The sequence below is a fragment of the Nelumbo nucifera genome, chromosome 7, assembly GCF_055504915.1.
Source record: "Nelumbo nucifera cultivar China Antique chromosome 7, China Antique-T2T, whole genome shotgun sequence".
Classification (NCBI taxonomy): domain Eukaryota; kingdom Viridiplantae; phylum Streptophyta; class Magnoliopsida; order Proteales; family Nelumbonaceae; genus Nelumbo; species Nelumbo nucifera.
Window position 1 is genome coordinate 48,285,205 of NC_142655.1, and position 14,503 is coordinate 48,299,707.

Consider the following 14,503-nt stretch of genomic DNA (forward strand, 5'->3'; position numbering starts at 1 on the left):
CTTGAAGAGAGGAGAAGAAGTGAAATTGGAAAGAAAAGAGAGCAATGATCTGGCCGCCCCCTTCACTTATTATTTATACTAAAAATAATAGAAAAGTAAAAGACAACCATGCCCTTATAGGGCAGCAAAAATAAAACAACATATACAACACTCAAAAAAATAATAAAATTTGGACTCACATAACTACTGTGGTCCCCACCTCCTATCTAACAACTAACATAAAACATCTACTCAGAAAAACATCATAAAACTGATTAATCTTCAACATATACAAATGAGATAGAAGGTTCAAGTGGTTCACAAAAGATATGAAGCTGAAGATATTTTCTGGGCCATTTTATATATGGGGAAGAGATATTTGGGACTTGTAATGACTTATGTAATAAGCTGTATAGAGTCACTTTCTGATGCATATTATTAATTTTCTTTAATTGAATTTCCTGTTATTCATCAAGAAAAAGGGCAGTGATTCATATGCACATCAGCATAAGCAGTTTTATTATGGAATGCACTCTTTTCTAAATGATCCCAAGAACTTTAGAAGAAGAGGTTTGGTCTGTAACTTGGTGAGTGTTTGACTGTTTTAGGTGTAGAGGGCAGTATATGGTTTGGTCTTAGCCTTTCTTTGTATTTCAAATATAACCTTATTAATAATTATTTTAATTTCTTGAAAAAACATACAAGCTTCTATTCATTAATAAAATTTTTTAGTTACTTAAAAAGAGGCATCTTGATCGCTTTGATATCCCATAACTTCAGTTTTGGGCATTAACATCATCTTTCAAACCATATCGGTGCCTTCTTGCTTATGGCAGTGTATGTGATTGGATGTTGGTGTTATAAAAATATCTAGGCAATGGCCTTGAGATTGCTTAGACTGTTACTTTATTTCATTGGTATTATCTCTAGTTCATCTCTTCACCAGATTTCCTTTGTTGTGCTTATTTAATTGTCCACTGCATAATGTATATGTTTTTGAGTTGACATGGTAAGAAGCAGTGAATATCTTTCTCATTTGGTTTAACCATTTCTCTTATCTGAATAAGAACTTATATTCCCATCTATGGAGCTAAGTTGTTTTGAACATTGATCAGAACCATGAAGGCCTGACATACAATATTCAATGTTTTTTCAAGGCACACATCATCTCTTGCAACTTTTGTGCGGAATATGCTTTTAGCTTTGAGGCATGAAAATGGCGCTTCTGTTTGTATACTTTATGGAATGCATGGTGCAAAGGTCTGCATTTCAACTGAAAGCTGGACATATAAGGGTGTCTATTTTCCCTAAAGCAAGTTCTATTATTGGTTAGATAGTGTATGCCCTTAAATCCAATCATATTGATGTACATATACATTTATTGTAAATGAATAAAAGTACCTTATTGTTTCATATTGATATTGGTATATTTCTGTGTAATTACCCCTCAAACTGGACACTTATGAGACTCGTATTAGTTTAGAATGTTCTTAGTCGTTGGATAGACTTGGGGAGTTTATCTTACCAAGGTTGACACTGATGTGCTACCAAAGAAGTTGGGGTAGCTTGTCTCAGCTGCTAGGGTTAGACCCAAAGCACATGTAGTGTGTGTTTGGATGAAACATTGAACACAGACCATTTTCTAGTAATGCCTTGGGCCTTGGAGATTGATGGAAAAACTTGGAAAATTACACATAACCCTTAGACTTGCTTATGGTTCTGCACTAAGTGTTGGATTGGGTTGTCTTTGATATGCCAATTAGTGAAATCCATCAAGGGTCAAAACTTGGGTATGTTGGGGCAGTCTGAGAATTCATCTGAGTGGGTGATCATAGTGATAGGATCGGCCCTTTTGTTAAACAAAGTGAATGATAGGGATTACACTCTCTTTGATGGAAACCTAAACTGCCAGCAGTGAAGTTCAACAGTATTTTGAAATTTGATTTTGCAAAATGTATTTATGATATATATTAACGTTTTATGAAAATGTTTGCAAAAGGTTTTAATTCCTAGGATCAATCCGAGTAGAGAGTGTGCCATTGTTAGGGGTGGCAACGAGCCGAGCTTTTCACTTGCTGCTCGAGCTCGGCTCGGTTCTTTTTCAACCGAGCTTGAGCTCAATTCACTGGCTCGATTATTAAACGAGCCGAGCTCGAGCCTACTAGAGCTCGACTCGTGAGGTAATGTTGTGTCAATTCACTTCCGGTTACTGCACCTTGGTAGGAGGTAATGTTGTGTCTTGGAAAAGCAAAAACCAATTTGTTATTGCCCGATCTAGTGCTGAAGCTGAATATAGAGCTATGGCTCATGGTGTATTGGAGTTGCTATGGTTGAAGTCTTTGTTATTAGAAATTGGGATCCAAGCTGAAACCCCAATGATGCTACACTGTGATAATCATGCTGCCATAAACATTGCTCATAACCCTGTTCAACATGACCACACGAAGAATATTGAAGTTGACAGACACCTTATTAGAGAAAAGATAGCTAATGGAGAGATATGTGTGCCTTTTGTTCACTCGGAGAACCAACCTGCTGATTGCCTCACTAAGGGTCTCAACAAGCCAAAACTTGATAGAAACTTGAGCAAGCTGGGCATGATAGATATCTATGCTCAGCTTGAGGGGGAGTGTTGAGAATGTATATTTGGCTTTAGGGGTATTGTTGTCTTATCTTATTTTTTGTATTTGGGCACCCTTATAGGTACATGGCTATAATTTCAGATTTAACATATAATGGAATATTCTGGGTGTGAACAGTAACACCATATTCTCTCCCGTAACTCTTCTTCTCCTTCCTCTTCCTACACTTGACAACTGTTTGATGTAAATAACTACAACACATGGAAGTTCCATTTTGATTTCTTTGACAAGGGAAAAGGTCTGGAAGATATGTAAAGTCACTAAATTTGATGAGGCTGAAGCAAAGGCTTTTCAGTAGTAGAAGCTTGATAATGGGAAGCTGGTTTCTTGGATTCTAAGTTCTATAGAAACTCATATTGTTGAACCTATGAGAATGAGAACTGCTTATGATATGTATGCTTATCTAAGGAAGGTTTATTATTATTTTAACATGTGTAGACAATACCAAATCGAATTTGAAATATTTGCATATTGTCAGGGGGACAGGAAAATATAGGAATATTGTGTTGGATTTCTAGACTTGTAGGCTGAATATGGGTTAGTACACAGACCCTTCGGGTTCTTTTGAGTGTGTAAGTGTGTTAAGTATCTTCAAAATACTTTGAGAAATGGAAAGTGATTTGGTTTCTCATGAGAATTGAATATGAGAATAATCAAGTCTAACATTCTGAGTAGGGGGACCCTTCTAGACTTGGATTTAGTGATGGGAAAACAAGGAAAAAGGAAATGCAGTACCTATTCCTATCAATAACTATGTTTCTTATGAGTTATGATGCCCTTCACCTTGTTACTATGCCTATATTTATGCCATTTCCTTTGTTTTTTTTTCTTATAATGTTACAAATGCTGTGTAGTCTCCTCAGTGGAAGGATGCTATGGACCAAGAGATGGAGGATCTCATGAAGAACCAAACCAAGGAGATTGTTCCCCTTCTTAAGGGTATGGTCCTAGTGGGTTGCAAGTGGGTGAGTACAGTTAATGATCGACTTAATTGAAATATGCAAATCTAACAGGGGATTGACAATCAGGAAACCTTCTCCTAGGAGTAAGTCTCCCTGATAGTGATTAGTGAGGGGAAGGTCTGCCATATGAAGAAATCCCTTTATGTGCTTAAGCAGTCCCCTAGAGCTTGGTTTCACAGATTCAAAAAGGTTGTTCTTAAAATTGGGTTTACTCAACCATAGGTAGATCATACTCTTTTTATGAAAAGGGTCAATGGCCTAGTGACTTTGCTGATAATATATGTTGATGATTTTGTTGTCACTAGTGATAACTTTAGAATTGCCCAACTAAAGTCATTTCTTTCTTTTGAATTTGAGATCAGAGATCTTGGGAGTCTGATATACTTTCTTAGAATTAAAGTGGCAAGATCAAAGGAAAAGATCTTCATCTCAAAGAAACTATGTGCTTGACCTCCTTCATGAGGTTGGTAAGTTGGGGTATGAAGAAAACAAAAGAGAGGAGAGATTGAGAGTTCGGCAATGAGGGTCTGAGAATGAGAGTTTCGAACCTAACTCTCTCTCAGCACCCTAACACTAATTTATTAAGATAGATTTGAATAATTACAAGGAGGCCCTTAGTTGGGCAAGAATTTACAAAGAACATAATATAGACAGGATGGGCCCAGAATAAGGCCCATTACAGAAAAACATAAATAACAAGAAAGAATAAATAGCCTATGGGCCATTCGGCCCATCTTCTCTACAGGGTACAAGCTAGTTGAAACTCCCATTGATTCCAATCATAAACTAGGTGTTGATGATGGAGACATTCTTATAAACAAGGGTGTTTACTAGAGATTAGTTGGTAGGCTTTTCTACTTGTGCTTGACCAAGCCTGATATATCCTATGCCGTTAACTGTGGTGAGTCAGTATATGCATAACCCTAGAACTTCACATATGTAGGCAGTCAATAGGATCCTTGCCTATTTAAAGGGGTGCCTAGTAATGTTTTAAAATGCAGAGGCATAACACGGGGCGTTCCACTACCTAGAGGCATGGGGCATAGTCCAGAACGTAAAAGGCTAAGCCTCCATAAGAGGGAGGGGGATTAGGAGGGAGGAGGATCTCATTTTTCTTTAATTTTAATAAAAATCACTTATATTAAGAAGAATGTAGATGTATAGCACTAGTTGAAAGGGGGGGGGGTCTTTCAACTTATGATTCTTTCCCTTCCTTTTGTTTTCTATTCCTTTCCTTCTTTTTTTACTTTTTTTCTTTCTTTTTTCTGCCTTTTTATATGAGGTGTGCGCGAGGCACATGAGGCGTACGCCTCTAACATGCCTAATGAAAAAAGCGTATGAGGCATACGCCTCTTGCACCTGAGGCTTACACCTCAAAGTTGTCACTGCCTCTAGCATACACAATAGGGGGTTTTGGTGATGCCTTGCCTAGAGGCATGCCTCCAGGCGTATGCTTCCCACGCCTTTTAAAACACTGGTGCCTAGGCAAAGTAATGTTGTACTCCAACCATGAGCATCTCAAGGTTGAGGCTTATAATGATGCTGATTGTGTAGGTTTTGTGGATGATAGGAGATCCACCTCTAGTTATTGTGCATTGGTGGGAGGTAATGCTGTATCTTGGAGCAATAAAAAGCAATCAGTTGTAGCTTAATCTAGTATTGAAGCAGAATGCAGAGATATGGCTCATGGCATTATCAAAATTAATGTGGCTGAAGACCTTGTTATATGAGATTGGAATTTAAGCTGAAGTTCCAATAAGACTATATTGTGATAACCAAGTTGCTATAAATATTGCCCATAATCCAGTCCAGCATGACCGGACTACACACATTGAGGTTGACAAACATTTCATTAGAGAAAGGATAACCAGTGGAGAAATATGTGTGCCTTTTGTCAAGTCAAAAGATCAACTTGCTAATTTTCTTACGAAGGGTCTCCACAAGTTAAAGCTAGAAACCTAGGAAAGCTGGGCATGATAGATATCTATGCTCAGCTTGAGGAGGAGTGTTGAGATTATGTATTCTGAGCAGGGGCATAATTGTCTTTTCCTTTTTATTTATATTTGGGTGCCCATTCAGGGGCATATATGTAATTTTATTCAGTATTATGTTAAATGTAATCTTTCGGGGTACCCTATTCTCCCAAAACTCTTTCTGGGTATCTTCTTCTTCTTCTTCTTCTTCTTCCTCCTCCCCCTACTCCTCCTTTCTACTCTTCCTCCTTCACTCTCCATTTCCAATTACTTTAAATGGTTTCCTTCATATATATTTGTTAATTAGTCTGTTGTAAGCAAACTCTGCTGTAGGTTGTAGTAAACCCCAAAGCATTGGAGAGTGTTATCTGTAATACATTGTACTCTTAGTGTAACGAAAGGTATACTTGTCATTTTACTTTATATTATGACACCCTAATATATAAGACCAGTGGCCACTGCCATATGATTTTGATTGCCTTAAAACCTTGTCTTTTCTCTACTGTTTCTCTTTTCTTTTCTTCTCATTCATACTTTAAGCCCTATTTATTTACCCCATGTTTGGCCAATGCATTTGCCATTGAAATTGCTAGTCTATTTACACATGAATTAGTGACCAAGTTCCCATTTCAACTCTCTTATTTCTCATAGTATTTCTGTATCTCCACGAGCTTTGATTAACTTTCCTCAGCTACTCCACTATCACTTTAGAGTCCCCCTCCACCATTAGATTCCTAATATTATGTGTTCTACCTAAATCTTAAACTGCATAGGACTGCAAAACTTGTTCTCTAGTGGAATTGCTGACACACCTGATATTCCAGGGTTGTACATACGACATCCGACCAAGTTTAATTGGATTTGGTTATGTGATGCAAACTCTACCACCCTAAAGGAAAAGGTCCTGTTGTGGATACGGATGCCATGCACTGCTAGCCTCTTAGGATATTTTCAGTGGATAAAGGAATCAAGAGTTAATTAGTTTTGATCCCATGCACCATTTTGATTGTAATGGTTTACAAAATGTCTTGCTTTGATCATGTCTTCCTATTAAATATTCTTGAATTTCTCTCTTCCCAAATCACCTATAGTACCACTTCCCTTGTACATCTGGTCTTCTCCATGTAATTTTTTCCATCTTCATTGGCAAGGTAAAGAAGGATGGCTTGAAGAGCCTTCCCACATCTTCTGGTGTGTCCCACCTACAACCAAATAAAAGGACCGATTCTCAAATACTTGAAACTAGTTAGTAGGAGATTAATAGGTGAAAGATAATTATCTCACTTACGAAACAAAGAGAACGTGGTGACAAGCACCGAAAAAGTCTTTTCTAGAGGGTTTGGCATGTTTATTTCAAGTGGAATGTGTTTCAAAAGAAGGCCCTAATATTTGGTGGTACTGGCCCAATCCACAATCCTTGACTGAGAAAGCCTACACAGGAATTAAGGAAGATGATAAAACTTCAAAGAAGGATGCACATAAGAAATTTTTGAGGTTCTTAAAATACAAATTCTGTTACCTGGTTTTGAGTAATTAAGGAAAACCTCATCAAGAAGCTTTAATAAATTCAAGAACTACAATGTTTTGAAAACCCCTTAGATCTCTCATGAACCTGAAGTCACTCTCTTGTTATTCTCTTCTTGATGATCCCAAAGGCCTTTTCTTGTGGTCATAGACCAATTACATCAAACTAATAGGCTAGAGCCAATAGCAGTGACAAAGTGACCACTATAGTCTTATGATCAGAATCATTCCAATTCCCAAGAATAATTATCTTATTACTTTCCAAGTATAGCCGTATCCATTGTAAAGCTGTGGGCACTTAAATCATTTCTTATTACTGCCACTCAAGATCATTTCAGTCTTCCCCTAGCTCTTATAGCCCCTTCTACTTGTAACAGATCGCTTTTTCTAACAGGTGTGGGTAACTTGGTGATGCCTATAAATTCATAGAGAGGTTCCTGAAAAATGTGACATGGGATATTCCTTTGGATTCCATTATGGTATAATTCATGAACTGAGAATAAACTTCAGGGCACTGCCCTGTAGAACTTTTCTTTGATTTCTCTATCATTGAAAATCATCTTGTTTCATTTCTTCCATGATGCTCCATGTAAATGCATGATTAATGGAATTCCAATATATGTATGTTTCCTTGTTAGTTGTTACCTCAACCTGTAGTCTGTTCACTTTAGAACTCTGAGTATTATTTCTGCTTTTTTAATGATTTTGAATATATTGAAGAAATGTATCTTTCCAGTGATTGCTTTGCTCCAGTTTTCTATATGCTGTTTGTTGTTACTAATTTTTCTTATATAGTTCTTTGATCTGAATATCTTGATTTTTTTGTTAAGGTACCAAAACATAAATTTGGACCTACAGTGACATTCAATTTGAAACATCCAGATGGTTCATGGGTTGGATACCGGGAAGTGGAAAAGTTGGCATCTTTATCTGGAATTCAGCTGCGGGTAAAACTTAAAAAAGAAGCTTCTAAACTTCCTGTATCAATTGTTGATTTAGATTGTGAAAATGAACTGAAGATATTTCCATGCTTCATAGTTTTAATATCTCTGGACATCTCACTTTGCAGAAATAGGAGCCATTATGCAAATTTCTCTAGGGTAGATGGAAGTCTAAGGATAGAAAGAAAAATTACTTATAACATGAGATTTGTTAATGAAACTTTCTGGATTGTTAGAAGTATAATTTCTAAGCATCTCTGCTGTTGCATGGACATAGACACAGCTCTGACTTGGTAAGATGAGAAAATACTAAACATGTTTATTGAAAAGTATATACTATTATAGCAATTCATATTTTTGTAATTCTAACATTATATATCTTGGCAATAAATCCGATTGAAATATGAGGAAGTAGAGAAGAGAAGGGAAGAAGAGAGAAAGGAAGAAGAAAGAAAGGAAGAAGAAAAAGGTTTGGAGCAATGGAACGGTACTGGCGGCGCCAGCTTCTATTATATTATATAGGGCGGCAAAAATAAGAAGGGAAAAGACTCTTGTGTCCCTGCTGTAAGTGAGTACAATAACAGAAATAACAGAAAATAAAAAATGCTTTAACTAGCCAAACTGACCCTAACACAAATAACTAAATTATTTCAACACTCCCCCTCAAGTTGGAGCATAGATGTCAATCATGCCCAACTTGTCACACAAATCATTGTGCCACACATGATGAAGACCTTTGGTGAAGATATCTGCAAGTTGTTCTTCTGAGCTAACATATGGAGTACACACTTCTCCATTTACAAGTTTCTCTTTAATAAAATGCTTGTCCACTTCAATGTGTTTCGTCCTATCATGCAGGACTGGATTAGCAGCAATATTGATGGCAGCTTTATTGTCACAGTAGAGTGACATAGGATTGCTCACTGCAAAACCCAATTCACCTAACAGATTTCTTATCCACATGATTTCAGCAACCCCATGAGACATCGCTCTATATTCTGCTTCAGCACTAGATCTAGCCACCACACTTTGTTTTTTACTTCTCCATGTGACTAGGTTTCCTCCTACAAAGGCACAATACCCACTGGTAGACTTTCGATCATCAACTGCTTCTGTCCAATCAACATCAGTATATACTTCCACCTTTAAGTGTCCATGTTTTTGGAACAACAAACCAGTTCCGGGAAACTTCTTGAGGTATCTAAGGATCCTCTCTACAGTTTCAAAGTGAGTTGTCCTAGGATTGTGCATGAACTAGTTAAGGACACCCACTGCATAAGCAATATCAGGCCTGGTCATAGACAAATACAAGAGTCTCCCTACGAGTCTTTGGAACTTCTTCACATCTTTCAAAAACTCTCCTTGACTGTCTCCCAGCTGATGATTGGATTCAATTGGTGAGTCAATTGGTTTTACCCCCAACTTGCCTGTATCTTCTAGTAGATCTAGTACATATTTCCGTTGGGAAATAAAGATGCCCTTGTGAGAGTGGGCAACTTCAATTCCAAGGAAATAACATAAGGGGCCTAGATCTTTCACCTCAAATTGAGTGGCCAAGAATTTTTTTAGTCTCCGTATTTCAGCCTCCCAATCTCCTGTGATCACTATGTCATCCACATACACAATTAGAGCTGCAATTTTCCCTTCACCTTTTTTCACAAATAGAGTGTGATCTGACTGGCATTGTTTGAACCCCATCTGTTGAACTGCTAAGTGGAACTTACTAAACAAAGCCCAAGGTGATTGTTTCAACCCATATAAAGATTTTTTTAACCTACACACCTTTTGTTCACTGCCTTGGGCACAAAAACTTGGATGTTGGGTCATGTACACTTCCTCTTCCAAGTCACCATTCAAGAAAGCAATTTTGATGTCCAATTGGTGAAGTTCCCAGTCAAGATTTGCTGCCAATGAAAGAAGAATCCTGTTAGAGTTCATCTTGGCTACTGGAGCAAAAGTCTCTGCATAGTCCACTCCATATACCTGTGTAAAACCTCTTGCTACCAGTCTAGCCTTGTACCTTTCAACAGTTCCATTAGCCTTGTATTTCACTGTGAACACCCACTTGCAGCCCACTAGTTCCTTCCCTTCAGGAAGATCCACCAACTCCCAAGTGCCATTTTTGTATAATGCATCAATTTCTTCCTGTATTGCATCTGTCCATTTAGGTTTACATAAAGCTTCTGCCACATTCTTAGGAACGGGGACACTATCCACAAAAGAGAGGAATGCACGGAATGAAGGTGAAATGTGATCATAGGACACAAAATTAGAAATAGGATGATTAGTGGTACAAGATCTAACACCCTTTCTCTTAGCAATAGGAACATCAAGATCATTGATGACAAGGGAATCAACATTGAGAAGAACAGGCATATCAATAGGAGCAAGTGTACCTGGCTGATGAGACGGATCTGCCTCTGGCGAATCCAATGATGTTGGTTGCATAGTGTCAGGTACCACGACCCTTGAACTTTGTTGGCTTTATGGCGACGATGAAAGACACGGAATGGAGGAGGATCGGGTAAAGGAGTTTGTTGAGTTTGAGCCGCATGTTTCTCCTCGATCCTACTCTCCCCCTGATGAGAAACCGAGAAGAAAGGTTGATTCTCAAAGAAGGATACATCAATGGAGACATAGTACTTGTGAGAAGTAGGATCATAGCAACGATACCCCTTTTGAGATAAAGGGTAACCAAGGAAAACACAAGGAATAGCCCGAGGATCAAGCTTACCTCGAGTAGGGGACAAGTTATGGACAAAGCAACGACACCCAAAAACACGCATCGGAATGGTGGACAACGGAGCTGTAGGAAACAAAAGCTGATGTGGGGCCTTATACTCTAGTAACCGAGATGGCATACGGTTGATGATGTATGTAGCACACTAAACTACATCCATCCAAAAGCGTTTTGGCACATTCATATGAATTAATAAGCCACGAGCTACTTCGAGAAGGTGACAGTTCTTTCGTTCAACAACACCGTTTTGTTGGGGTGTCCTGGCACAAGAGCTTCGTTGAAGTGACCCATTCGAAGCAAAAAACTCTGTGATGGTTGTACACCGTTTTGGCACATGTACACCGTTTTGGTTGTACATGCTTCATACATGTGAAAGATCCAAAGAAGACCAAGCTGGATCCTAAGGCTACAAAGGGAATATTTTTGGGGTACTCTCCTACGCAGAAGGGGTATAAGTGTTATGATCCTGTCTCCAAGAAAAAATATGTCACCAGGGATGTAGTCTTTTTTGAGTTTCAACCCTATTTCAAGTCTTCTTAGAATCCTCTTCAGGGGGAGAGTAGTGGGTTGGAAGAGGATTCTCATTCTCCCTTCCTTTTTGTTCCCATTTCAGCACCCTCCACTACTACTAGCTATAACATTCCGGGTCAACCTAGTGAGACTTCCATTGTGCCAGTTGCTTCTCCAGATTCGGCTGATACTTCTGAAGGTTCCAGTAAACAAGAGAAAGAGATACTTACATACGGTAGAAGGAAGAAGGCCCCTCAACCTCATGATTGCAACCAGTTGAACTCAGATCAATCTGTCTCTGCAATCCAAGGTAATTCTGATTCACTCAATTCAGATTTGGATCTTCCTATTGCTCTCCGTAAGCCTGTTCGTTCTTGTACCACTCGGCATCCCATAGCCGATTATGTTTTTTACTCACACTTATCCCCTGCCTATCATTCCTTTGTGTCTGCTCTTTCCTCTGTATGTGTCCCTTCCAGGTATTCAGAGGCGGCATCTGATCCAAGGTGGAAAGAAGCCATGAATGAGGAGATGAAAGCCCTAATGAAAGCAAGGACATGGGAATTGGTGGACCTGCCAGAAGGGAAAGGCACTGTTGGGTGCAAGTGGGTATTCACAGTAAAGCACAGGGAAGATGGGTCAGTTGAGAGGTACAAGGCCAGACTCGTGGCAAAGGGGTTTACACAAAAGGAAGGAATTGACTACAAGGAAACCTTTGCCCCAGTAGCAAAGCTCAACACAATCAGGGTTCTACTGTCACTAGCAGCAAAATTCTCTTGGGAACTTCATCAGCTGGATGTGAAGAATGCCTTCCTAAATGGTGATCTTCATGAAGAGGTATTCATGGAACCCCCACCTGGATATGATGCTGGAAAGAAGGTATGTAAACTAAGGAAAGCATTATATGGTTTGAAGCAATCTCCCCGGGCATGGTTTGAGAGACTTTGTTTGGCCATGAAGAAAGTAGGGTACACTCAGAGCAGTGCAGATCATACATTGTTTACAAGGAGACAGGATGACAAACTTACAGCACTCATTGTGTATGTGGATGATATGGTGATTACTGGAAATGATGTGAGAGAGATGAAGAGGCTGAAGGAGTTCTTAGCTTCAGAGTTTGAGATCAAAGACCTGGGAAATCTGAGATACTTTCTTGGAATTGAAGTTGCTAGATCAAGAGAAGGAATCTACATATGTCAAAGAAAGTATGTGCTAGATCTCCTAGAGGAAACAGGCATGATGGGGTGTAGGCCAGCAGACACTCCAATAGAACCAAGCCATGGATTACAAGAATCAATGGGTGAGGAATACTGTGATAAGGAAAGGTACCAAAAGTTGGTAGGAAAACTGATATACTTATCCCTTACTCGGCCAGACATTGCCTATGCAGTGCATGTTGTCAGTCAATTCATGCACTCACCAAAGACCCCTCATATGAGAGCAGTGGAAAGAATCCTCAGATACTTGAAGACTTGCCCAGGGAAAGGAATTTTATTCAGAAAAAACAGCAGACTTGAAATTGAAGCCTACACTGATGCTGATTGGGCTGGGTCTGTTGGAGACAGAAAATCAACCTCAGGTTATTGTACATTCTTGGGAGGAAACCTAGTCACATGGCGTAGTAAGAAGCAGAATGTTGTGGCTAGATCAAGTGCAGAAGCAGAATACCGGGCTATGGCACACGGGGTTGCTGAACTCTTATGGCTCAGGACTCTCCTTAATGAGCTTGGTATCAAGACAGAGGGTCCTCTCAAGCTGTATTGTGATAATAAAGCTGCTATCAACATTGCCAACAATCCTGTGCAGCATGACAGGACAAAACATATTGAAATTGATCGACACTTTGTCAGAGAGAGAATTATTTCAGGAGAACTCTGTGTGCCTTATACTCCATCAGAGATGCAGATTGCAGACGTATTAACTAAAGGGCTGGCATCAACGAAGTTCAGGGACATACTTGGCAAGCTAAACATGATTGATATCTATGCTTAGCTTGAGGGGGAGTGTTAGAATGTTAGAGTGATGTTCGGCTTATAAGAGTTCTTATTAGCCCATTCTTATGTTTAACTTATCTTGTAACTGGGCTTGTGTTAATGGGCCTAATCCTGTTTAATGATTTAAGTCATCTGGGTGTCCCATCACTAATCAGGGGCATCCCAGTAATTTCTTGTACCTTGTACTATATTCATCTATAAATAAAGAACTGGTCGACTGGCTAGTACAGTTCGACATTTTCAGCATCTCTTCTTCTTCTCCTCTTCTCTGCTACTTAGACTATAGTGGTTCAGCTTACAAAGGTAATGAAGTACTTATATCCAGCCTCAGTGGGTAAAGTAACAGGGCCCCAAACATTAGAATAAACAATATGAAATGGAAATTCAGATATTTTATTTCTCAAAGGTAAAGAACTTCTACAATGTTTACTCAATTGACATGTCTGACACTGTAACTGACTCACTGACAAGGACTCAAACAACTTTGGGAACATAACTTTTAATGACAAAAGAAAGATGACCAAGACGACTATGCCATAAATAGGCTTGACTCTCACTGGACAAACTCATGGACTTTGTAGCCACAAAACCAGCTTTATTCTCCAACACATAGAGACCATCCACCATGCTTCCTCTACCAATCGTCTTCCCCGAGGCCAAATCTTGAAACACACATGAAGACGGAAAAAAAGTGACTGAACAGTTCAAGGAGTGAGTTATACTACTGATGGACAGCAAATTTATAGGTAATTTCGGAACATGCTGTACATTAGAAAGGGTAAGGACGAGTGGGAGAGGTATGGTACCTTGGCCAGCTATGGTAGAGAAAGAACCATAAACTAGTCTCACTTTATCTCTCCTAGAGAGAAGGTTATGTCTGAAATAAATTTGACTTACCGGTCATGTGGTTTGTGGCTCTGGAGTCAATAACCCAAGGAGAATCAGTGGTATGAGATGACACATGGAAGGCAGTGGTAGCGTTACCTGATGTAGACACGAAAGAGGTAGAGGGAGTAGGACCAAAATTCATCTGGCGGAGAGTCCTACCATACAATTTTAAATGGTCACGAAAGGAGTTGATAATTTCTTCCTTAGGGTCAGAACTGGGATGCCTCTCCTGAGTTACCAATGGACTAGTCTCTAGAGACGCCATATTAGCTGAGTTATACTTTTTTTTGATTTTGCTGACTTGGTTTCTTGCCCTGATTAGGTGTTGACTTCTTACCCAAATCCTGAGC

At 39.1% G+C, this 14,503-nt stretch overlaps 1 protein-coding gene across 5 annotated transcripts in view; it reads left to right on the forward strand.

The window, feature by feature from the left end:
• ABA3 (molybdenum cofactor sulfurase (LOS5) (ABA3)) overlaps positions 1 to 14,503 on the forward strand; it is a 103,155-nt gene that overhangs the window by 29,492 nt on the left and 59,160 nt on the right. For all 5 annotated transcript variants that reach the window (XM_010273962.3, XM_010273963.3, XM_010273960.3 and 2 more), the window contains exons 11-12: positions 1,137 to 1,239; positions 7,911 to 8,027. In XM_010273962.3, coding sequence (XP_010272264.1) covers positions 1,137 to 1,239; positions 7,911 to 8,027 — 220 coding nt within the window. The remainder of the gene's footprint in view (positions 1 to 1,136; positions 1,240 to 7,910; positions 8,028 to 14,503) is intronic.